We start from the raw sequence: 24,815 nt of genomic DNA, 5'->3' as shown, positions 1-24,815 counted from the left end.
TTCTTCCAGACTTAGACGTTTTGGCACATAAGCATCTTCAGATATTCCATTCTTGGCCCCGATTGCTTAATAAAACTTTTTGAGATAATTATTAGTATCAAATTGATGCTAACAATGTCTTTCTAGCTATAACTATGGGAACAATTCCAACACCCCATTTTTATGGCTTAAAGGTTATACGCTTGGATAAACCTTATGATTTAACCATAAAATATTTCTCACTTACTACACCTGATAACTTATTACAAATAATACTTTTTTACCACCTTCTTGCTTTTATATCTTGCTCAAAGCAACACATGCTTACTAACAATTTCATAAAATCAAATAAGTTAATATCATCTTCCAACCACTCATGAGATGCCTATGGAGGACAATAGAACCCCAATGTCCTACTGGATTAATCAATCATAGTCTTCTACATTCTAAGACCATTTCACACACTAATTTGGTGTCTTTTACTTTAAGAAACTAATAATGTGAGAAACCTTAGATCTTCTCATAGGGTCCACATACTATTTCGATATTCCAACTCTTGATTGTAAAATCCTTCAACTAGTCATGCACATAATCAAGATCATAAGCTCTTATCATGGATCTGATGCCATAGTTGATTACACGAATGACCTCATTGCTAATATTATATCTAACTATTTGATCTTTCCACCAATTCATATAAAAAATGATCCCCCAACTCAAATATGGGATGAATCAACTCACTATATCATCAAATACTTTGAGTTCCTACTATTCTCAAAATTAAACGTATGCTCTCACCGCTAAAGCAAAATAGTGCAGTTTGTCACCAAAACTTTATCCACCAACACCACTCTACATTTATTTTATCTCATCTTACCATGTATTTTGCATAAACACATCTCTATCAATACCATTATATCCAAGAATATTAAACCATCTAACGACTTCTCTGCTTTAATCTGGTTTAAGACTAACCCCAAATTAACTTAAATCATCACTCTCATCACTATAAATCAATCTTTAGTCACACATCTATCAATAATAAAATCTTCCATTCTCAGTTTAAGTTTAGGTTTCAGTAACCTAATTCACTTAAACTTTGCTCTGATATCACTTCTAACATCCCAAAATTTCGAATACTTCAATATATCATAATGAGTATCCCAAGATCAAACACTTATATTGCAGCGAAAATAAAATTTATAATCTTACAATTTATATCATCATCTAAAATTACAAATTTGAGGAACATAACTTTGCTCTATATAACAATTCCTTGATCTGCGCATATCCTTCTTTTCAGCTAATCCTTATCTCTCTTTATCCCACTTTTCTTTCCACTCAAAAGTTGCCTGTAACATCATAGTTTAGATAAGTTATTCTTACCTTATTACACAGATAATGCATTAATCCTTATCTCTCTTTCCAAATTTGAGGAACATAACTTTGATGTATTGTAACATTCCAAAATTTTCTCTAACATAATCGACCAAGATTTGACGTATTGTAACATCACAAAATTTTTGAATACTTAATTTAAAATATATACTTAGAAGAGAAGATCAATACAGATTTTTCAAGATTGTTTGCGAAAATATAAGGTAAAAATAACCTATCTAAACAATCTAAAGTTTACACACTAAATCTTAGCAAATAAGAAAAGATTTGTTGTTAAATAAATAGAAGAAAGTAAGTTATATATGGGAGAGAACTTGTTTAGAATACAATGAAAGGGACTCTAACTTGCTCTTGAAGATGAGCGTATTTGTTCTTAGATGTATGTTCTTTTACTTAAGCACAAGAAAACTCAGAGTAAGGTTTAGGTTAAAGTATCTCTGCATGGAGATAGAACACATCTATTTATATTCGTTGTATTAAATGCACATTTAATGCGACGTGGTAGGGTTAGAACGCGTGTCAAGCCTTAAGAGGAAGGCTTGTCCTTTGCTACAGTGAATAGTACAAAAGCCTATTAATGAGCAGACATCGTTTCATAAAGTTGGTGGGTAATAGAGTCAACTAATCGGCTCCGTACCGTACTAACGTTTAGAAAGGGTATGGGTTTGTCCTTTGTGTGTATAAGGACAAGACAATAACGATTGTGCTCGACAAGCTTTACATGATAGTCATTCGTTAAGGCTTGGGGCACTCTTCACACATATGTAGACAAGCATGTAATCATTGAATATCGCTTCAGATCACATACTCGCTAGTCTCCAATATTCAGTTTTATTCTTCTACTTTTGCTGAAGGTTCTTTGGTGTGAGTGTTGTCTTCTTGAAGTATCGTCGTCCCTGATTGGATTTACAATACAAGTTCTTCAGCAATCACTGAACGAACTCAGTGATGATCCCTGGAACTGAAAAACAAAAACATAAATACTTCGCATAGGGTACAAGGGATTATCATCAAATCAAATGAGAGAGAGAATCAACAATCTCCCCCTATATGATGGTAACAAGACAACATAAAGAAAGTTGTCTTATCAAATAATAGTAAGGAAAAGTAACATATAAAGTACATGTCCCTTTTAACTATTTTGGGATCTTTTCCAGTGAGTTAATATTTACTTGAAGAATTTTCTTAAGTTACAATTAAGAAAAGTTACAAGAATAGAAACTGAAACTGAAAGCTTATTCACTGACTTATAGATTGTCAGTGAATGTGAAAAGTAACACTGGAACTCATAGACTTGTGTCCCTGTTACTTTTTTTCAGTGAAGTACGAGAAACACTTATATTATATTGATTGGAAATATTATAAGATGTTCTGTACATGTCTAAAACTTACAGACTATAAGATTAATCACTGAAAATGGACATAGTAAGTAGATTACAAAAGAAAATATGGATAATATTACAAAGAAAGATAAACTAGTCTATGATGTTCAGATTAATGTAGCCAGGTACATCTTTTCCAAGCTTCTTTCGACGTAGGAATTCTCTTTGTATCTTTCGGTCCACAACTTTTCCTTGCAAGCTATCATCTACCCAGAACATTAGATAAATCAGATGTCCCATTGGGCATAGATGTAGCTCAGATATTCTCTAAAATCTTACTTCACCTTCATAGTCAAGGAATATAACTCCTAACTCAGGTTTGAAGTGCACATAGTTGGGTATATAAGGACCCTTCTTTGGCAGATCAAGATTCAGCATAGAAATGTCTATACTCTAGTATTCCTACAGAAATTCATCTAAGGAGAACCTTGTTTCATGTTCGTTTCTCAGGAATGGTCCATCATTAGGACTTGAGGGTTTTTTCTTCCTTCCTCCCTTCTTCAGAGATGGCCTGTCGGGGACTGCGACATACCTGGACATTCTTTTGATGAGATTGTTGATGATGTCTTCGATAATCGGCTTATGTCTAGACTTGGATCGCTGAATGGCTTGCCTGATCTCCATCCATTTGCTATATCCATAGTGGCTAAGGTAGGAAGGGTACTCGATGATGGCATCGAGATTGTCCATGTTGATGAGCATTGAGACAAGAGTTCCACCGCCTTTGGATCGTCCATTGATGTTGGCGCTCTTGATCGGGTGAGGACTAATTCTCTTCTTCGGTTTTACTTCGCTCCAGCGCTTGTCCCGCTCAGCCAGCTTCAGATTTTTCTTGTGTTCAGCTTCTGCAAGAGAAAGTAACTTAGCTTGGGCTTGGACAGCATTCACCTTCTTTTTGACTTTATGTTTGGGGGAATCTTTTCAGCTAGTGACTTGGCCAGCTTTATGTTGTCTTCAGCCTGCTACTTCTGAAGCTCTAGCTCTTCTTCAGCCCTTAATGCCTTGAGTCTTTCAGCTTCTAAAAGGAATTCAAACTCATCACCAGTAGAGGTACGAAGAGGGATTTTTACTCTAGTCTGGTCGAGTGACTCCTAGGAGCAGTGGAGACAGGGTTTTCAGGGACCCACTCCAGTCGACCACAGGTAGTAGAGGGAACTTGAAGCTGATAAAGTGAAGTGACCACTACCTGAGAGGTAGAGTATTCAAATAAGGGTTGAGGGTGTTTGAAAAGTACCTTTAGGTTCCCTTCTTCAGCGACACCTTTGCCTTTCGACTTAGGGTCCTGGTTCTTTGATGGGGCGTACTCTTCTTTCCTTTGCTTCCCCTGGGATGCAGAATCCCTAAGGGCGACTCCTTTGGTGGTGGTTGTTGGTCGTTGATACTGGATGGTGAAGTCATCTTCATCATCGTCGTCATCATCACCATCTAGGTCACTGCCAGAGTCTAGAAGGTCAGGTTCGTCATCTTCATCATCATCATCATCACCAGCAACAGGTGCATAGATGATGGGAAGATCATCATCCCTAGATATGGCATCAACTTCCTCAGCTATAACAGCTTCACCGGAGGTTGGGATTTCTTGGGCAATCTCAGCTTTAGCTCTAGGAGCTTCAGCTTCAGTTTCAAGGATTGTTGGAGCAGTGGATGGTTCAGCAGCGTTGGACCTCATATCCCCCTCTTTGGCTAAGACTTGAGAGTATAAACCAGAGAGTTCGTCCACGTACTGATGCTGGAGAACCAGCAGTGAAGGAAGGTGGGATCACTGAGCTGGTTGATGGACAGCATCCAGGATCTACTGGAGAAGCTCCTTATGCTGAAGAGACTGATCATGAGCGTCATCAGCCCTGCTGGATAGAACAACGATGGCTTCAGCATTGGCTTGAACAACCTCATGAAGAGTCGAGAGCTAACTCCTTACTTCTTGAACATCACCTTTGATAGCTGAGAGGTCCGCATCAAGATCTGCCTTGCGAGGCATCTCTCGATGAACTTCATATATCTTGCAAAAGACGTTATCGACGGCTGAGAGGAGAAGCTTGACATCAGAGGCCATGTCATAGTCTTCATCATCTTCCCCGTCTTTTTCTTTCTCTTCCCCGTCTTCTTCCTTCTCTTCTACATCCATACGCTGGGGCGCAGAATGAGCTCCTCTTGCATGGCAAGGACCCAACTAGGGTCTGAGATGACATCATTGATTTTCTTGGTAAAGAAACAGATATTACCTAGAACTCGACGAGTCTTGATACCTGCATCTGGATCGCCAGGAATTTGATGAATTGAATGGTCTTTAGTCCATCGCTGAGCTGGTAGAGGATTATCATCTGAGTAAGGAAGTTCAGGAATAGAAGATGAGGCTTCAGCTACAGTGTCTTTAGCAACAGGAACAATTGCTAAAGGAGCCTCAGATTCAACGACTGAAACAGGTTCAGATACTGAAGGCATTTCATTCACTGATTGATCAATGTTTGAAGTAGAAGGAAGAACACAGCTAATGGGCACAACAGCGATCTCTGAAGAAGATATGTTGGAGTGACTAGCTACAACTTGAATGATAAATGGATCGTCTTAAGCTTCAGGGGTTTTGGTGTTGAGAGGAACGCTGAAGGAAGCTTCGGGTTGTCCATAGTGAGAGAACATCTATTTTTCTAATTCATTATCATCATTGAAGATGGGGTTTGAATTAGCTGACTGAGATTTGTCAAAGGTGACATGGATAGTTTCTACTATCATCCATCTTCGTTTGTTGAATACTTTGAAGGCTTTGGATACTGAAGAATATCCAAGAAAGATTCATTCATCAGCTTTAGGGTCGAACTTTCCGAGTTGGTCACGATTGTTAAGAATATAACAAGTGCAACCAAAGATGTGTAGAAAGCTTGTTAGGACTGAATTTCAGTGTTAAAATTGTATTCGTCTTGAAAGTTAATTTTGTCTATAATTGTAAAAGTCATCGTGTTTGACTTTTCCGTAAAGTTTGGCTTTGACTTTGAAGGGTTCAAGTTTGATCCTATATATAGATTTTCTTAGTGTAATATTTGGTGTGAACTCAATTGTAAAATTCATTACGTAAGAAGTAAAGTTGACTACTTTGACCTTCTCTCTCATATCTCCTCTCAAAGTTCTTGAATGTTAAATCCAGATCTGCCATGGAATCATGAAGTTTTATGAAGATTGATCATCAAAGTGGACTTATAATTGGTATCAGAGCAAGTTGTGCACGAAATCAAGAGAAAAAATCAGTGATTTTGAAGAGATCTTTCTGGAAATTTTTTTATGTTCTTCATGTTCATTTTTTTCTTTTGATTTTGATCCGAAATTTTTGAATTTTTTTTGTGTTTTTGTGTTAAATTCGGGACCAAAATGTGCGGAAACACGTTGTGAATCTTTGTTATTCACAAAGATTTGTGATTTGATCATCTGATTTTTAGTTTTTGGTGAAAATTTGTGTTTTTAAAAGTTTTGTGTTCTTAATTTTTTTTCTTTCAAAAACCAGTGTTTTGATCCAATTTTTTTTTAAATGTTGTGTTGTTTTTGTATTTTTGCTAAGTCCAACCAGATTAAGGCTCATCCTCTCAAAAGCCCATCTGATTTATCACTTGTTCTTGTTTTCATCTCTTTCTTCATCGCACCTTCCTCATTCCTCCATTTGATTTTCACTCCATCACTGGCAGAGATTCATCCTAAATCGAAGACATTTTGTTCGATATTCATCATACATCGCACAGTTTCTGGTTAATCGCTCAAAGTTTTCTCAGATTTAGTTATAATTCGCATGCCTGGTAAATCGCTCAAAGTCTTCATCCGATTTAGCCTATATCAGACATAGGCCCATCCGGATTACACTGTCTTGGTATAAATCGTTAATGTCTTCTCCGATTTTAGTCTAAATCGCACAAAGGGTCATACGATTTAAGCATTCCTCGCTCAATGCCTTGTACGATTTAGCCGGACTTGTATTTCTCGGTCTAACTGTTGCTCACATCCATACCTCAGACAACAAGGTGTCCGGACTTGGCATCTTTGATCACTGCCTTGTTCGGATTAACTGTTCTTCGATTTCAAAGACTTGCAATTTTGTTCAATGTGTATAGATTGCTTGTCGTTTTAGTCTAAATCGCTGATTTTGAAGAACATCGCTCAAGATCATCTTCACCTGTTTCGATTTGACTTGTCTTGGCCGAGCTCAGCTTAAACTCGCACAAAGTTTCATCCGTATTAGATACAACATAGCCAACACAGTCAATCACAGGACCTCTCATTCATCTCAAGTCTAAACCGCATAAAGCTTTAACCGGATTCCACTTAAATCGCATAACACAGCGTCCGGATTTGAGGTTCTCGTGTCTGTATTTCATCTTCCTCAAATCGTTTGACCATTTTTGTCCGATTTCACATAAATCGAACACCATCTTGTCTGAATCCTGCCTTCATCGCACGTCATCAAAGGCTTCCTATTTTAAGGGTAATCGTTTTTTGGTGTAATCGATTTTGGGCTTAGGAAAGACAATAAAGAGGTTTATTTTTTTTGGGCTTCTTGTATTTCAAGCCCAAATTTTTTTTTCTTAGCCCATATTTTTTGTCTATTTTTTTGTCCATTTTGTCTTTATCATCTTTTATCATGAGTTCAATTTTTTTTAACCATTCACCAAATTTTTGTTTTTTTTCTGAGATTAACTGGTCTTAATTGTTTTATCTGTTTTTTAATCTGTTTTTTAATCTGTTTTTGAACTGTTTTGCGTTGCGTAAGCTGTTTTAGTCAGATTTAACTATTTTTGACTGTTTTTAACAGTTTTTAACTGTTTTCAACAGTATTGACTGTTTTTTACTGTTTTCGCTGATTTTCTTATTTCTCAACAGTTTTGTGTGTTGCTGTTATTTTTATTTTATTTTTTTTTATCTTAATTGATTTTGATTTCTTTAATTGATTTCACCGCATTAGATTTGTTGATCAATCTGAAAATGGCAGTTTTTTTTAGAAGGAGAATATAGAGCTGAAAAATAAAGTTTCTGAATTGGAGAAAAGCTTAAAAGATTATAAAGATAAATATGTGAATGTATTTCTTGAAAATCACTTTAATTTGGAATGGGCAAAAGAGTTGAAGCAAGATCTTAAAAAATCTAAAGAAGAAAAGGAATATCTTCAAGCTGAAATTGATGTATTACTTGGAAATGATTGTAATTTCAGAGAAAATCAAAGGAGAGACTTTGAACAGTTAAAGGATAATTCTTGTTTGAAATCTAAAATTTATGAACTGGAAAAGACTTTGGAATCTGAAAGAAAAGAGGCAGATGAAGAAGCAATAAAACCAGAGCAAAATTAAACAAGAACTGGTCGATAAAATTCGTAAAGCTGAGTTTGAACTGTATGCTGAGGGAAATTCTCCGAGGAATAATACAAAGACAGAGAACTTAACTGATAAATTTCATAAGTCTGAGAGTGATCTGATTGAGTTAAGAAAATTACTGGACTTAGAAAAGGAGAAAGAGAAGAAGAGATTTCTTGAAGTTGAAAGAAGATTTGGTGCGGAACGGATATCTTATGAAAATAAGATAAACTCTTTAGAGCTGAACGCGAAAATGCTTTTAAATCAGATCTCTGATTTTAAGCAGCTGATTGTCTTAGAACGAGCCAAGATAGATAAAGAGAAGAAAGAGATCAGAGAAGAATGTCTGAGCTAGAATCATAAATTGTCTGACACCGTTGCTCAAAAGCAAAAGGCTTTGGATGAAGAGAAGAAGCTATTTGCTATTGAAAAGCGAAATACCGCAAAGAAATATGCAGCAATAGCTAAAGGGCTTGCAGAAAAGAAAAAGTGGCTTGACATTGCTTCTGAAAATGAGAAAAGCAGCTCAGATGAAGAGAGAAGAGAGTTTGACAATCAGAAGAAGAAATTTGAGAAGCTTAAGAAGGAGTTAGAAGGTAAACTTCTGGAAACTTCAAAGAAATTGTCTGATCTGAAGACAAAACTTGAAATTGAATAGAAAATGAGAACTAAACTCAAAGAGAAGTATGATTTAGTTGCTGTCGGTCGAGACCAGCTTTTAAAGAAAGTCAAAGACTTTTCTTGTGCTCAAAGCTTAACTGGTTCTCCTTCACATTGTAAAACCAGCTTTTATGATTGTTCCAAATCGAACATTTATTCAAGCAGTCCTAGATCTACTATTTCTAAGAACTATTCTCGTTCTTCTAATCAGTACTATCAAGGGTACGTCATCGGATCACCCAATTATTCTTCAAAAGTTAAAAGCATTTGAGTTAATAGATCTGAATTTGTTTCGTTCCATAATTCTGTTTCTAAGAACTATTCTCCACTTTTGACTTGATAAATCTTAGCAAGAAAAGGATCATGTGCTTCACATGCAAGAATACTAATTTTTTGAACAGGAAGAGGTACAACAGGTGTGTAATAACCAAAAAAAAGGAAAGGAATTTGTAGTCGTTAAATTTCAAGGACTTATAGTGTAAATGCAATCAAACTGAAGGGTTTAGATCCTAAAATTAAATGTAATTTAATGGCAGGAAACCCAATGGTCATGAAACCTACGGTCATTAATCTTGGCTTATCGTTTCATATTTCGTGAAACCGACGGTCATTAATCTTGGCTTATCGTTTCATATTCTATGAAACCGTCGATAGCTTAGTATAAAATAGGAGTTTGTAGCTTTATGTGTAGTTTGGGGTCAAGAAGGATAACTATTGTGAGAAAAGGTGACGGTGGACGCTGTAATGAGAGTTAACGGTGCTCTACATCGTAGCTAGTTTGGCATCAATCAGGGAGATGCTAGCCACTTCAAAGATCGGTTTGGACTACGCCATGTATGGTGAGTTACACGTGATTTATTTTTAAAATGGTTGCATGCCTTATCATCCAAAAGTTGTTTAAAGTTTCTCGAGATTTTGATATGCTATATATGCATGAAAAGTTCGATATTTTTATAATATGTGTTTTGAGTACCTGTGTGTCAATGAGGATGTACTATGGTATTGATAAGCATGGTTTATTACATGCTTAAAGTACCTATTTCTTATGCTTATTAGGTAGATTTTCATAGTTTATCCCAACCTTGAGTCATTTTTACTTCTTTATTTTCCATTTGTTATGTTTGGAGCTAATTGTGATAATGAATCTGTTTTTACAACAAGTTGGAGTAGAAATCATTTTTTGACTCATTACACTGCACTGTGATGCTGCAGCATTCCAACAGCATCGCCCGGCTGCATTTTGGCTTTGTGTGAGAGGTGCTTATTGATTAAGCCGTATCTTGGATGGAGGTCTGAGCTGATGAAGCTCTCTTTTTGGACTATTAGCAGCTGGTGAAAGGATGTGGAGAAGACCCTTGGATTACTTGTTTTGATGGAGTTGAAATCTCCTTTTTGTTGTCTTCTCATATTGTACCTTGTACTTTGTACTTCCTTTAATATTTTGTCTTTTCCTTTTGTGTTGGGTATAAAAGAAGGCCTTTGGCCACTCTTTTCCACACACCAACTTGGACGAATCCTTTGTCTAAATTGTGCTACCAAAACATTATCATCTTATTAGTAATATTATAAGCTTTTAAGTATTTAATTATTGTTCTTTATATCTTGTCTTTTATTTATTGTCATTTATATTACGTCTTTACTTTCCGTCATTTACTTTCAGTTATTTACATTTACGTCTTTACTTTCCGTTATTTACTTTCAGTTATTTACATTCATGTATTTAATTTACGTCATTTATTTATGTCATTTACTTTATGTAATGAGTAGCTAATTTCATTAGTACGGGTGTAGGGTAAAGGGTGAAATGTTAAACCGAATGAAAGTGGACATTGTTTCGCAATAACAATGTTCCACTATTTCATTCAAGTTTTTATAAAACTAAGCACACTTCTTGACGGGTTGATCACTTGAAAGTGTTAAAATGCGATGGACTTAGAGATAAGCCATCAATAAGCACGTCAACTTGGATGACATAAGAGGTAGACTTGAGAAAGTTGCCGACAAGGAGACTTGTCATTTATGTTTTTTTTTAAAACGTAGCTCCCGACGGGTTTGTCACTTGTCAAAAGTGTCAAAGTGTGATAGGTTCAGAGATGAACTATCAAGAACACGCCAACTTGAATGATATGGGAATCGGCTCGACAGAGTGATTTTTAGCAAAAAGATTTGTTTAACCATATATCTTGAAGACATCATTTTGTCACTATCCCTGGTCCGAACACCTCATAGAGATATGGGTGCTAAGCTATAATATAGTGCAAAGGTGAAGTCTGAGCGGAATACCTTCAAGATAGATGGTGGGACCGGTTCTTCCTGAACTTTGTCTGTTGGATCTCGTGTTTACGTTTCACCCCTAAATCTTACACTCGTGCTACCTTTATTATTCTGTTTATTATTCTGCTTTATATTACCTGTGTTAACTTGAACTCAACTAAGTCTTTGTTTTCGCCATCTGAAATCATCTTTTTTATTGGACTCTAATCTAACTTTGGCTACAGTCCCTGTGGACGATAATCCGGTACTTGTACCACTTATTACTTGGAAAAGAAGACATTGGGCTATTTTGTATACTTGTTTTATGGCCCAATTTCATTAGTCTGAAGGTGTGAAATACTGCCGACCAGGTATGATTTTGTAAAGACGAGCATGTTTTGTGAGTTTGTCTAAGTTGTAAGTGCGGACATGCTGTGTGAGTTCGTCAGGTAATGCTGTGTGAGGTAGACATCTCCCATGACGTTGTTGCTTTGTGACGTAGACACGCACTATAATATCTTTACTTTGTGAAAAGTATTATTTTCATCAAGGCATGCTAATTTATGAAGCTTCGTGAAAATTGTTTATCATAAAAGTTGTTGTTCATGCATGAAAACCGTGGATTCACTGGGCCTAAGGCTTGCCCAAAACTCTTTTAAAACTTTTTAGCCAGACGACTTTTGAGTGGAAAGAAAAGTGCAATAAAGAGATATAAGGATTAGCTTCAAAGAAGGATATGTGCAGATCAATGCATTGTTATATAAAGCAAAGTTATGCTCCTCAAGATTGTAATTTAGATGGTGATATAATTTGTAAGATTAGAAATTTTATTTTCGTTGTAATGTATGTGTTTGATCTTGAGATACTAGTTTTGGTATATTTAAGTCTTCGAAAATTTGGGATGTTACATATATAATGTTTGCGTGCAATTGTACAACATGGTGCATCCTTTTACTTGAATAAACATACACCCACTCATCTTTTGATTTCACTCATCGGCTACCGGCACGAAGATGTAACTTAATTTTTTTGGGTCTGGAACTCATTTTCAAAGAAATTGAAGAAAGAAATATAAATGATGAACAAATAAAGAAATTAACAGGTATATTCTCATCATTCCTTCATGGCTATTTTACAGATCAGATGAATTATATTCATCCAACCATCCATCAATTAATTACTGGAAAATTGTATAGTTATTGTACAATTTTCCATCAATAGGCTTTATTGAAAAAAAAATAGTATCGTCTACAATTAAACATGTCTGAAAAACATGAAAAATAAGAAGAAAAAAAATTCAATTGCGAAGATCAAACCCTCAAAATTGCATACATGGGTTAAGCTTTGAAAACTACGAATTTACAAATTAATTACCAGCCTTTAACTATACAAATTACCAACTTTTACCTATAAAAAAGTTACCTACATTCCTTGAAATTACTTTTTCAATCTTCAACTCTTTGAATTTTTTACTCTCTCAATTTGGAACCTAACCATCCATGAGACATTTTGAGATCTAGATTGGGTTTTTTTAGATCTAATACTATGGTTGATTTTGTTGCCATCTCTACACTTGGGTTGTGATTTGGAGAAAGTTCTTATAGGATTTTTTCTTGCTTGTAAGATCTCAAGCCTTCATTTTGGAAACTAAACTATGGGCTTGGAATTTAGGTTTAACCAAACCCAATAAGATGAGTTTCAATTTGCTTTTGTGAAAATTTTGTACATATCAAAAATGTCTATTTTGGAGTTTTAAATATTTTCCTTAAAATTCATCAATGTCGTTGGTCACTTAATAAAAAAAAATTGTCGCATCTTTTGCACATTTGGTTTTATAAAATTTTGAGAAGTACGTATATTTGGGGTTTTTTGATCATCTGATAATAAATCATTAAGTGTGCATATTTTAATGATTTATTTCTTATATGGGGTTTATTTGATGTTAATGCATTTTTGGTTCTTGATTATAAATCATTCGAAAAATACATATGATTAAGTTTTCTTGGATTAAGTGGTGTATTTGGTCATGAAACTTATTAAATTCTTTGAATGCATTTTAGGATTTTTGATGACTCATTTTAGATTATTTAAACAAGTTGAAAAGCTTATTAGGTGGGATTTGAATAAAAGTTTGTTTTGAGATTTTTGCCGACCTTTGAGTTAGTAATGAATAGCTTTTATATTAACTTTTATTGTATAGCCAAGTGAGTTGTGGAGTTTATTGGTTTGACTTTAACTCAAATGAGTTTTGAGGATATTTGTCCGGTTTAAATTACTCAATGGGGAGCTTTGGATGTGATTTACATTTATTGCACACACACATACACACACACACACATATATATATATATATATATACATATATGTGTGTGTGGAAATTGTATGTTTTGAGTGTGTTGATCATTCAATTGGATTCAGGTAATGTAGACTGCGTATTGCATCTATAAGCATAAAAATCGGTTTGTTAGTTTAAAATGGGATGGCGATTCTCGTATTGTAGCTAGAAATAAGCATTGGGTCAATAGGAGCATTATGGTGCTAGCTCATGGAATTAAACTGGTCATTACCATATGGTGTAATTTTCTAGTGAACATGCATATCTAAGATCATTGGAGGTCCAAAGTAAGGTATAGACCATAAATGGTTGAACTTAATGACCATTGATCCATGGCGGGGCTCATTAACATAGATATGTAGCTTGCTCTTGTGTTCTCTCACATTCAGTGGAATCAGTTTCCTCCATCACCGAAAGGTTTATTTTGGATATGACATTTTATCCACGTTTTTTGTGTTGTTTTTGGGTACGGATGATGCCCATGATTTCATGTTTGAGATGTCGTATGTTATTCATTTTTTGGATACTAGAGTTTTATGGAAGCTTTATTCATATTTTGTAAGTGTAAGTATTGGGTTTGGCTTCATATTAAAATGGGCGTTTGAGTTATTGAGCTTTCATCACGAAAATGGTGGGTTTTATAAACATTGTGCTTTTATGGTAAATATGTTTCTTTTTGGAAATTATGATTTAAATAAGCAAATGTTACTTAATTCTTTGGGACGTTTTCATATATTTGGAGATTAAGCCTTGGGCGAGAATTATGGTAACACCGTTCTTAATCTAGTTTCGTTCGAATTTAGATTCTAAGCCCTTGACTTTGCTTTATAGTATCCTTGTATATAAGTATAAAGAAGTTCCAAGCGGAGCTGTAATGACTTTATTGTTTTATGAAAATTTTAATTTAGTCGATTTTTCCATATTTTAAGGTGTTACACTATAGCACACGCCAAATGACTCTTTTGAAATTCCACCATTTTCTACTCAAGAACGTTTAGAAAATATAAATTTTGACGAAGAAATAAATAAAGGAAAATGGAGCCACGAGGAAGATGAATCATGCTTGGCAACAATCAATAAAATAAAGATTTTTGAAAAAGAATTGTGGAGTACTAAAACACTTATCGTGTTTCTTTCATCAAAAGAAAACCAAATCTTTGAGTCTCGTTACTATAGTATAGGATGAATCATCTAGTAATTAAATGACTTCAACCAATTTTTTTCCCGGTTAAAGAATAAGCATCATAGTGGGTGGTCCGTTGATCAAATTATAGAAAAAGCTCGTCAATTTTACCACTTCGAACACAATCATCAATTTAGATATGAACACGTGTGGAGAATGGTTAAGGATGAACGACAACGGAGAACTTTCAGGAAAAAGGGCGAAGACCTTGTGGTGAAGGCCTACCACTCACAACATCCAACGTATACTACAAATATATTCCCAACACCACGGTTTTTCTAGTATGTTAGGAAGTATTGTTTGTATGCATTGGGAATGTAAACTTTGTCCTATAGGTTTGAAAGGTCAATTTACTCAAGATGATCATGGGTTGCCGATAATTATGTTGGAAGCGGTTGCATCTCAAGACCTTTGGATTTAGCATGCACTTTTTGGTGTTGCAGGTTCTAATACTGACATCAATGTCCTAAATTATTCTCCCTTCCTTAATGATGTATTACAAGGTTTTGCTCCACGAGTTCAATTTCTTGTGAATATAACATAATATAATAAGGGATATTATCTTGTTGACGACATATATGCGGAGTGGGCTACGATCGTGAAAAGTTTCCACATCCATCAGACCCTAAAAGAAATGAGTTCAAAGAGACGCAAGAGGAGGCTAGAAAAGATGTAGAACGAGCATTTGGTGTTCTTCAATCTCATTGGACAGTTATAAAAGGAGCAAGAAGATTTTGGCAAATCATAATACTGAGTGACATCATATATATACATGCATCTTATTACATATGATTATAGAAAATAAAAGTAGATCCTCCAATACCCGTGTCTCAAGGTTTCATTCAACAATTTTAACATTGCCTTCAAAGGAATGATAAAGTACGTGATTGTTCGGTAAATCATCAACTTCGAGCAAATTTGGTCAAACATGTATCGGAACGATTTAGGAAGATTGATGTAGATTTACTGAAGTTGACTTTTAGTTATTGCAACTTTTAATTATAATGACTTTTATTATTGTAATTTTTAATTATAATAAGTAAATTTTAATTATTGTCTTTTAGTTATAATAAGTAATTTTTAACTATTATAATTTTTTATTATCTACAATTGTGGACTGCTTCATGATTGGGGGTGAAAGGTTTATGAAATGTGCAGGAAAGAGAAAATTGACTTTGGCAGAGAGAAAACTGATGTGTAGATGTTCATGACCGCAGATGCTCTTAGATCTCAAATTGTCCCAATAAAATATATATGCTTTAAGTATTTTATTATTTTTTTTTTTTTTCTTGTTTTAGAATGTAAAAGGATCCGAGTTAAATATTTGAGAGTATGAGTGTAGTTGGCGGAATTGAGAGATTATTGCGTGTGATTTTAACATTTTTTTATAGTGGGTTTTTTCCTCTCAAGGCTCATGGTTTTTTTTCTGGTTTTGAAGTTTTCCACGTAAATTCTTGTGTTTTTTCTCTATTAATGTTCATTATGTGGGTTGTTCGGAAACATTAAGACCAATGTGCCAACATGTGGTTTCAGAGCTTTGTCGTTGGAGGCCTCAGTTAGAGGGCTTTTAGTATGCTCTATGGTTGCACTTATGCCAAATCTTCCACATCATAAAAGAACTCTCTCTTGGTTGTATAGGAGGTCTCCGAGTTAGAGGGTTCTTAGTTTGCTTTATGGTTGCAGTTTTGCCTGATCTTCTACATTAGTGAAAAAAATTATCTACGACAAAATTGTTTGTAGCTGGAGTGCATATGTATTTTGGAATTTTTCCCAGTGTAATACTCATAGGCTACAAACTCTTTTCTAGTATACAATATTGTTTTGAGACATGGATATGATATCAAAGTTCTCAAGCGCTATGAGGTTTGATGTAGATAAATTTGTAGGAATGATCACATTTGGATCGTGGCAAGTTCAAATCAGAGGTTTGTTGATACAATTCGGGTTGCATAAGTCACTTTTTAATTGAGAACGAACCTGATTCCAACAATGATTCAAGCAAATCAGTAAAAGCAAAGAAGAATGGGATGATTTGGATTTGAGAGCGGCAAGTATTATTCGTATGTATCTACCAAATAATATTCTTACAAACGTGTATGGGGTATCAATGCTCGAGGAGCTATGGGAGAAGATTGAGCAGTTGTATCAAGAAAAAGGCATCTAAAATCGATTGCCTCTTAATAATATGGATGGAGGTACAAACATTTCAAATCATCTAAGGTTCCATTTGGTTTGCGGGATTGGATTGAATTTAGAGGATTTGGAATTGAATTCCGTTCCAATCCCATATTTGGTTGAAAGATTTGAAATCCAGGGATTTAATTGAATTCTCATAAAACCATTTCATCAAACCAAACGTCCCCCAAGTATTCTTAACAATATCATTTCAGAAACCTGAGGCTCTCAGAGTTGAGGTTGAAGATAAGGTAAAGTATTGAGGCTCATATTGTGTTTACCATCTTCCTATGAACACATGAAGTCTGTTATGTATGAGAAAAATATCCTGAAGTTTGTGGAGGTTACTAGCAAAATCCTATCATTAGAATGATTATTCTAAGTGGTGATACTTATTTATGGTGAAATATGATAGTTCTCTAACCTAAGATTGAGAATATGATTGCGGCTAAGACTTTCTTTTATTTAGAAGGTGAAGTTCGTTGAGAATTGTTTGGTTAAAATTAAATATAACTTCACAATTTATCATTCACGTCATCAATAATTACAAGATATGTAGACTAATAGTCAAAAAAAGAGTGCTAAATAGGAACAACAGAATGTTTGGACATATAATATATATATATATATCCCAAACAACCTTTAATTTCCAATAACATTGTGAAAGGTGTATGCATCTAGTTGCTTTTCAGGAGTACTAGATATATAAACAATACTATTTCTTTCCCACAAGAGATAGAAATGGAGGAAACAGCATTTTGTACACTCACATATGCTAACCAACTTCATGTATTTTTCCCGGGTAACACTGAGGTTATGGTGGTGGCGGTTGTGGGGCAGCGACAGCAACTGGACGTCGTGGTGGTGCGGCGGCAATCAGTGGTGGTGGTTGAACCAACAAGCCTTTGTTAAAGGCCTGAATATCTTGTTGTTGGACTTCCTACTATGATGGAAGTTAGTTTCTTTGCAGTCCATGTCACCTTTGATATGTGTCGAAGCTGAACCACCATCGCTTTCTTTTCGTCGTCTGAGAGCTCGAACATCGAACCTGCCAAAAGGAACACCAGAACTCGTTAATGCTCATGGCGCAAACGGGTTGACCTGAACCCATGACCTTGACTGAAGCATATCCAGGAATTAGCAGACGTATATAGTTTTCAAGTGAGTTTATGTTTTTATCAGTTTCGGTTACAATAATCAGATCACGTTAAATCAACATTTTCTGATTTTCACATCAATAATCAATTTGGTTTATAGTAAATTACGTTTTCATACATGTGGTTTGTTGAAAATTTTGCTTTTCTTCGTTTATTACACTAACAATCATTGTGGTTCACGTTTTGTTTCCTTATTCGTGGCTGTTAGAACCAATGACGAGAAAGAAAACAGAATGCAAACCACAATGACTATTGGTGTAATAATTGAAGACTATCTTAGGTTTATTTACCCTTTTAAGAAACAGATCTGACCCTCAAAAGGTCGAATTTTGTAATTTCCAAGGTGCTGAAAAGTATCATCATTTTCTCTCAGATTGACTACGTTCTTGTTTCCATTCTACGTACCTGAACTCTTGGAAAGAGCTAGCAATGAAAATGAAGCAAGAACTCTTTCTTCAATCGTGCTGGTCCGATTCAAGGACTCTATCAACTGCCGAACCATCGTTAACAATGTGGTGCTCCATAGGACATCTCCATCGCCAACCGTGTGTACAAATTTGCTCATCCATGCAACTGTCACAAGGCTGGATCGTGCCAAACACGGGATTCCGTTAGCGATCGACTCGCCAAGTGCCGCTATAAGTTTTTCGCCCCCACTGATCCATAGCCCCATTGCAGCTTTCCTTTGCCAGTGCTCTATCTCATCCTCTTCATTCTAAATTGCACGGTTAATTCTAAGTTTTAGCCCAAAAGAAAGGAAGAAAAACAGTAAAAGCATCAAAATGCAAGTTTTGTTTAGTTCCAATTTAGTGTAACGAAAAAGAATCTACCAAAGGGTGATTGACGATACCGAGTTGCTGATAGAGCGCAGCTCCCAAGAGGTCTAAGGGTTAAAAAACCTTACCAAATGTGAAGAGTGTGCGTAAGTATTTGCCATATATAGATATTATATTCTTTAAAAAGAATTTCCCAACCAGCGTAACAAAGTTTCCTATTTTATACTCATTTTGACCGGTAACCTGTTAACCTTGTAACATTTGATGACATGGGTACCTATTTTCGAAAAGGTTATGCCAAATGGACGATAAACATGAAATCCACGTCATCAAATGTTTCAAGATCAGCACATTACCGATCAAAATGGATAGAAACAGGAAAATTTGAAACTTCGCTACAAGGAAGAATACACTCTTTGTTACACTTGATCTATCTAACAAAAATTCAAATTTTCCTATTTTATACTCACCGATAGCCTACTGACCTTGTACCATTTGATCACGTAAATACCCATTTGTAAAAAGGTTACGGCAAAATGAACGATGAATGTAACATCCATGTCATTAAATGTTAGATGATCAACAAGTTACCAATCAAAATGCATAGAAAACAGGAAACTTCGAAACTTTGTTACAAGGACAAAAAAATCTTTAACGAAGTTTCGAATCTACATATTTTATACTGATTTTAATGTGCTGACCTTATGGCATTTGATGATGTTAATACTTGTTTACAAAAAGGTTGAGGCCAAATAGACGATAAATGTGTCATCCACGTCATCAAGTGTTACAAGATCGGCACGATACCAATCAAAATGAATAAAAAATAGGAAATTTTGAAACTTCATTACAAGGAAAAAAAAATCTTTAAACGAAGTTTCAAATACCTATCTATAATCATTTTGGTCGGTAACCTACTGAACTTGTAGCATTTGATGATGTGGATACATGTTTATGAAAAGGTCACTCCTGAGTGAACAATAAACGTCCCATCCATGTCACCAAGTGTTACAAGATCAGTAGGTTATCAATCAAAATGGGTAAAAACACAAAAGAAAAAAAGAAGTCTTTGTTATGCTAAATAAGAACTAAGGCAAACTTCGTTGCATTCCGATGTATTTTTCCGAAACAAAAACAACCATAATTTTTGGATCTTAGTTTGTGAGTACATACCAAGTGTTTGGATCCTTTGGCAACATGGTATCTGCCATGGAAGCCACCCTCCAAGCTTTCATCATAGCCAGCTTCTTTCAAGATCCATTTCTCTATTTCTGGTGTACCTGTGTAACCATACCTTCCTCCTAATATCAACAAGGCTTTTGCTGCTTCTTTTTGGACATTTTCATTACATATTTGACTATCCAAGGCTTCCGTTATTGCTTCGATCGATTCTTCTCTATAAACGCTACTTTTCAGAGGATCTCCCTGCAATAAACTGCCGTTACATGAGGATTTATATCGAGGAAAAAAAAACCAAAAATCATTGTCGATTGATCAAGAAAAGTTACCATAAGATCAAGCTGAAACATTATCGATGCAACCAAAGGGCGTTTTTCTCGTGTGGCTCGTTGTAAAGAAATTAACAAGATTTGCAGAGTGTTCAAGCAATCCCATCCTTTCGATAATTTGTCGAAAAGTTTGGTTCTTTGTTCCAATCTGGTTGAATACACGAAAACGAATCAAACCTCAGAAGTTTTTTGATAGATTTAAGATCCCTGGTTAGCAAATTAGCTTATCAGCTAACTGTTAGAGCATCTCCATGATCCATCCAACAGCTTCTTTTAAATCTCTTTGAAATGAAGCAAAAGTTAAAATGTTAGAGCATCTCCATGATCCATCCTACAGCTTCTTTTAAATCTCTTCGAAATGAAGTAAGAGCTAAAATCTCTCAAGAAAATTACATTCTTCCGTAGATTCTTTATTTTGGAGATTCCAACATTAATCACAGAGTAAATTACCATTTTCGTCCCTGTCGTTTATTAACAATTTTCATTTTCGTTTTTGTGATTGAGAAATTCCGAATTTCGTCCTTATAGTTTGTAACTTATTGCTATTTTTATCCCTGGACTAGTTCCTACCTTTAAAGTATAAGGGGACCAAAACAGTAGAGAAATGTAAACCACATGAACCGAAACAACAATAAATTGTAAATCGTAACGATGAAATTAGGAATGAATTACAAAACCATAGGGACGAAAAGCACAATTTCTAAACCATAGGGACAAAAATTCATTTTTTAACAAACCGTAGGGACAAAAAACATAATCTACTCTTAATTATATTACTACTTCCATCCCACATTTCTATTTTAGTTTATCCACAATTAAGTGTGTACTTTGGTAAGTAAGTGTCTAATTTTAATTCTAACCTTGATTATGGAAAAAAAGAAATTTATTACATTCTATATTATTAAGGATAAAATTGTCTTTTAATTAATTAAAAAGTGTAACAATTACACATTTCAAGAAACGTATGCCATTTTTACTTTGAACATTTATTTTGGGATGGAGGAAGTATTAAAAAATTGAGTAGATTTAATATCCCAATAAATTTTCAAATAATTTATATTTGAAAAAAAGGAGATTTTTGTTCTTTCTCATGTTTCTTTATTCTTGTTTCACCGGTTATGGTGATTTATTGAAAGCTAAAAATGAGTTAAAATATGCAAAATCTTCATTTTCTCTGTTTTAGAGGATTTGTTGGAGATGATCTTAGCTGATAAATTAGTCACATTTAGTAAAAACTAGTTTTATTATTAAGAAAATAAAGGTGCATTTATGTAAAATATAAAGGGCATAGTAGGAAAAAGGAAGAAAAATAACTCAATAAGGCATTTGAAGTAGTTTTTCAAAAAATTAGCTTATTGCTTACTAAACAAGGCTTTAGTGAAGGTGATTATGAATTTTACCTGTTGAGGCAGAATAACTCGACCAGCAAAGCGACCGTGATCTCATCGGAATCGAGCTCTCTGGCATCGACCAGGAGTGAAAGAATGAGCTCAGGATTCAAATTATCCGCCAAGTAATGGCGACAACGCCCATCGGCTTGAATACACAAGTAAATAACAGATGCAGCTTTGGTCTTTTCTACAGTATCCCCAATCACCATTCTTCTCAACAGCAAACTCAACCCTCCAAGTGAAATCACTTGTCTCCCATTCTCCAAATTCCTATCTTCATCAAACCCAGTAAGAAGTTGGTCCAAAAAGTAATATGCCGCGATTTGAGGACTGCAACGAACGCTAAATAAAGTTTGTGTTTGATCACCGAATTCAAGAACTCGTAGCACTAACGGGATCCATTCTGTTGACATCATCTGTTTGGCCTCCGGTTTCACCAAATGGAGCAAAGATGCTGCTTTCAAGAACAAACTGCTGTTTCTCATAAGTGTCGTGAAGCCCTCGAGCTGCGGATCTAAGCTCAGAATGATCTTGCCATTTGCTTCGTTTCTTGTAACGAATTCAGTTAAGAGTGAGATAACGAGTTCTTGGATTTCTTCATTGATAGCAGCAAACAATACTTCTAGCAGTCCTTCGATTACTGAAGGTTTGGATAATGTTTTTTCGACCAATGGATCATTGAGCCAAGCTTTGGTCATGATACGAACCGCTGTTTCACATTCGGTTAAGTTTTCGGAGGTGCTGATGGTGGAAATGGCTCTGGTTAGCTCTGATGGAGGCATGATCAAACAGGATTTCATCGATGGGGGTTTGGGTTGTAAGCTTTGACATGGAAGAAACCATGTGTAATCGGACTTGGTTGAATTTAAGTTCGAAAATTTTCGAAGATTGGTGAGTCTATTCTGTCGGGTTTCAAGAAAATTGATCAGTGGAATGAATTTTCTGCATAAAATGCATCAAAATGTAACAAAGTTTCTCTCGGTTCCTATTTAGTGTATCAAAGATTTTTTCCCCAAAATCAATATAATAAAGTTCCAAAATTTCCTATTTAATATACCAAAGTTTCAAAATTTCTTAATCAATACGACTAAGTTTCAAATTTCCCATTTAACGTAACATTTGATGACGAAAATGTCAAGTTTTTTTCCTATCGAGGATATTTAGATATATAACCTTAAATAAGATTTTAATAATCCATAACTTTCTCATGAGGATAAAGCCATTTTATCTTTAGTACTTCAGAAGGTGATGGATTTAATTAAAAATTCATTTAAGATTATATCTCTAAATGGCCCTTCCATTTTGTTGTTACTCTTTCGTAAACATTTCGTAAATCTTTCATAAACAGATATCTACGTCATAAAAATGTTACAAGTTCAGCAAGTTATTGGTTAAAATGAGTACAAAATAAAAAAAGTGAGGAAAAATATTCTTTACACTAAATAGGATATTAACCAAACTCTGTTGCATTTTGAGATGGTTTTGATCAGCAAAATGAGAAAGATTAATGAACATACTTCAAGATTTCTTTGCTGGTTGGTATTATGATCATCTAAACAAAACAATTCTTCTTCTTCTTCATCTTCCTTTTGTTCTATCGCTCGATTATCGAGCTCCATTGATGGCTGTTTCTCAACAGGAACTCCAAAAACAGCTCCGTGTCTTCATGATTGAAGAACAAGTCATGAAAGAACACAAAAACAGATTCAAGATTCAAAGGGTTTTTCTGGGAGACTTACAAAAAGTTATTGATTGATGACCGCGATGTTAACGAAACAGATGAACTACTTCTTCTTCGTGATTTAATTGAAGGCAAAGGAACAGAAGGAAGAGTAGAAGGAGGTTGACCACCAGTTTTAAGCCATTCTTTGTAGTACATAGCAAATTGAACTGTACCCATATCCATATGATCTTCATAAACCTTGCTGAAACGTTTAATCTGTTCTTCTTGATCCTTTGAGTTATCTGAAATTTTTTCGATTTGTTTGTTGTACCAAATTTTGAGATGGAGGAGATGGGGAAGAAAGAAATGGTCCCAAAGATCCGGTAACAAATGGGTTCGAGCTAATTGAGGCGAATCAACAAACACTTGGAGGACATGGCGAGCACAGATTCTATCGTTCTTCTCGAGCTTGTAAACGATCGATAAGTAAAGCTGAGCACAAGCTGATAGATGCGAATTGGGAGTTCCAGATGTGGTACCATTCTTCGATTCTCGTGAATTCAATTCTGCAACGATCGTCAAAAACCCAATTGAATTCCGCAACGATTTCATCTTCAATTCCTTCATCGTCCCTGGACTATCAATCAATTTCTCGATACTTTCGATCCCCAATTCCATATTTGCAAAAACCCCATTATCCGATACTCCATTGCTTCGTCTCACCAAGCATGAACAACACTTCTCCCTCAAGGAATCGCGAAAATCCTTATCTCGCAAGTACTTACCAGCATACCCACTTAAAATCGAGATGACAGCTTTGGTAGCAACTTCATCAATGGCGGGTTCATCTGATCTCCTGGAAAGCGAGGAACGTCTTCCTTTGGATGAAACAACCGATGAACTCTTCTTGTTCTTTGGAGCATCGATGCTTTTACGGTCACGGCAGATGTAAATAGGCAAAGTAATGGAGTCATGATCATGACCTGCAACTGTTCTATTGAATTTGAGTTTTTTGTGATTGGATGTGAATCCTTCTTTGGCTAGAAGCTCAGATAAAGAACCCATGTACCATAGATGAAATCAGAACTTGATAGAATGACAAGTAAGTAAAGAAGATAATGTAGGGTGACGAAGAAGAAGAAGAAGAAGAATGGCAGCTTTTGAAGAAGCAAAAAGGGGTGGTAGGTGGTGGGGCAGAAGACAAGAAAATGGCGGAAGGTGTAAGGAGTGGTGGTGATTTCCCCAATAATCCATCTTTTAACGGTTAGTGGTTATCGCGAGATTCTTTGGTAATTGCACTGGACCCGGTTCAAATTACCTCCGGTCCAGGAAATCCCGCCAATCTTTCCACTTACCTTTTTATATAAAGTACCGAATATATTTTATTTGTAATATCAAACATTTGTAAATCCAAAAAAATTGTGATGATTTTAAAATCAATCATGCAATTTTTTTATTTGCAATCTGGATTTAATGTATTAATTAACATATATTTGTTTTATAATGTATTTTTTTCACAATGTAAACATTTTTTTATATGTTTGTGAAACAAAAAATAAAACTAAAAAGTTTCATATTGTGAACTGATTACATATGAAATAATATATTAAATTATAGCATTGGATGGAAAA

The 24,815-nt window shown here is 35.1% G+C and overlaps 1 protein-coding gene across 1 annotated transcript; it reads right to left on the bottom strand.

Annotated features, from left to right (window-relative positions):
* Positions 1-17,251: 17,251 nt before the first annotated feature.
* On the bottom strand, positions 17,252-24,254 carry LOC112503124 (putative E3 ubiquitin-protein ligase LIN-1). Its single transcript, XM_025107191.1, has 7 exons — positions 23,261-24,254; positions 23,039-23,183; positions 21,531-22,423; positions 20,131-20,278; positions 19,796-20,047; positions 18,252-18,561; positions 17,252-17,737 (listed from the first exon to the last, which is right to left on the bottom strand). The coding sequence occupies exons 1-7, from the start codon at positions 24,247-24,249 to the stop codon at positions 17,598-17,600; spliced, it is 2,877 nt and encodes a 958-aa protein (XP_024962959.1). The 5' UTR covers positions 24,250-24,254; the 3' UTR covers positions 17,252-17,597.
* Between the last annotated feature and the right edge of the window lie 561 nt (positions 24,255-24,815).

The sequence above is a fragment of the Cynara cardunculus genome, unplaced genomic scaffold (assembly GCF_001531365.2).
Source record: "Cynara cardunculus var. scolymus isolate 2C unplaced genomic scaffold, CcrdV1 Un_Scaffold_2560, whole genome shotgun sequence".
In the NCBI taxonomy this organism is placed as follows: domain Eukaryota; kingdom Viridiplantae; phylum Streptophyta; class Magnoliopsida; order Asterales; family Asteraceae; genus Cynara; species Cynara cardunculus.
The sequence above is the reverse complement of the archived record's forward strand: the minus strand, read 5'-3'. Positions and strand labels throughout refer to the sequence as shown.

Excerpts from the sequence above, each read along its gene's own strand:
- LOC112503124 (XM_025107191.1), bottom strand. The coding sequence starts at position 24,249 with ATGGGTTCTTTATCTGAGCTTCTAGCCAAAGAAGGATTCACATCCAAT. Across the intron at positions 20,048-20,130 it reads TGTTTCAGCTTGATCTTATG|GGAGATCCTCTGAAAAGTAG; the intron begins GTAACTTTTCTT and ends AGTTTATTGCAG. Across the intron at positions 18,562-19,795 it reads CCAAAGGATCCAAACACTTG|AATGAAGAGGATGAGATAGA; the intron begins GTATGTACTCAC and ends CGTGCAATTTAG.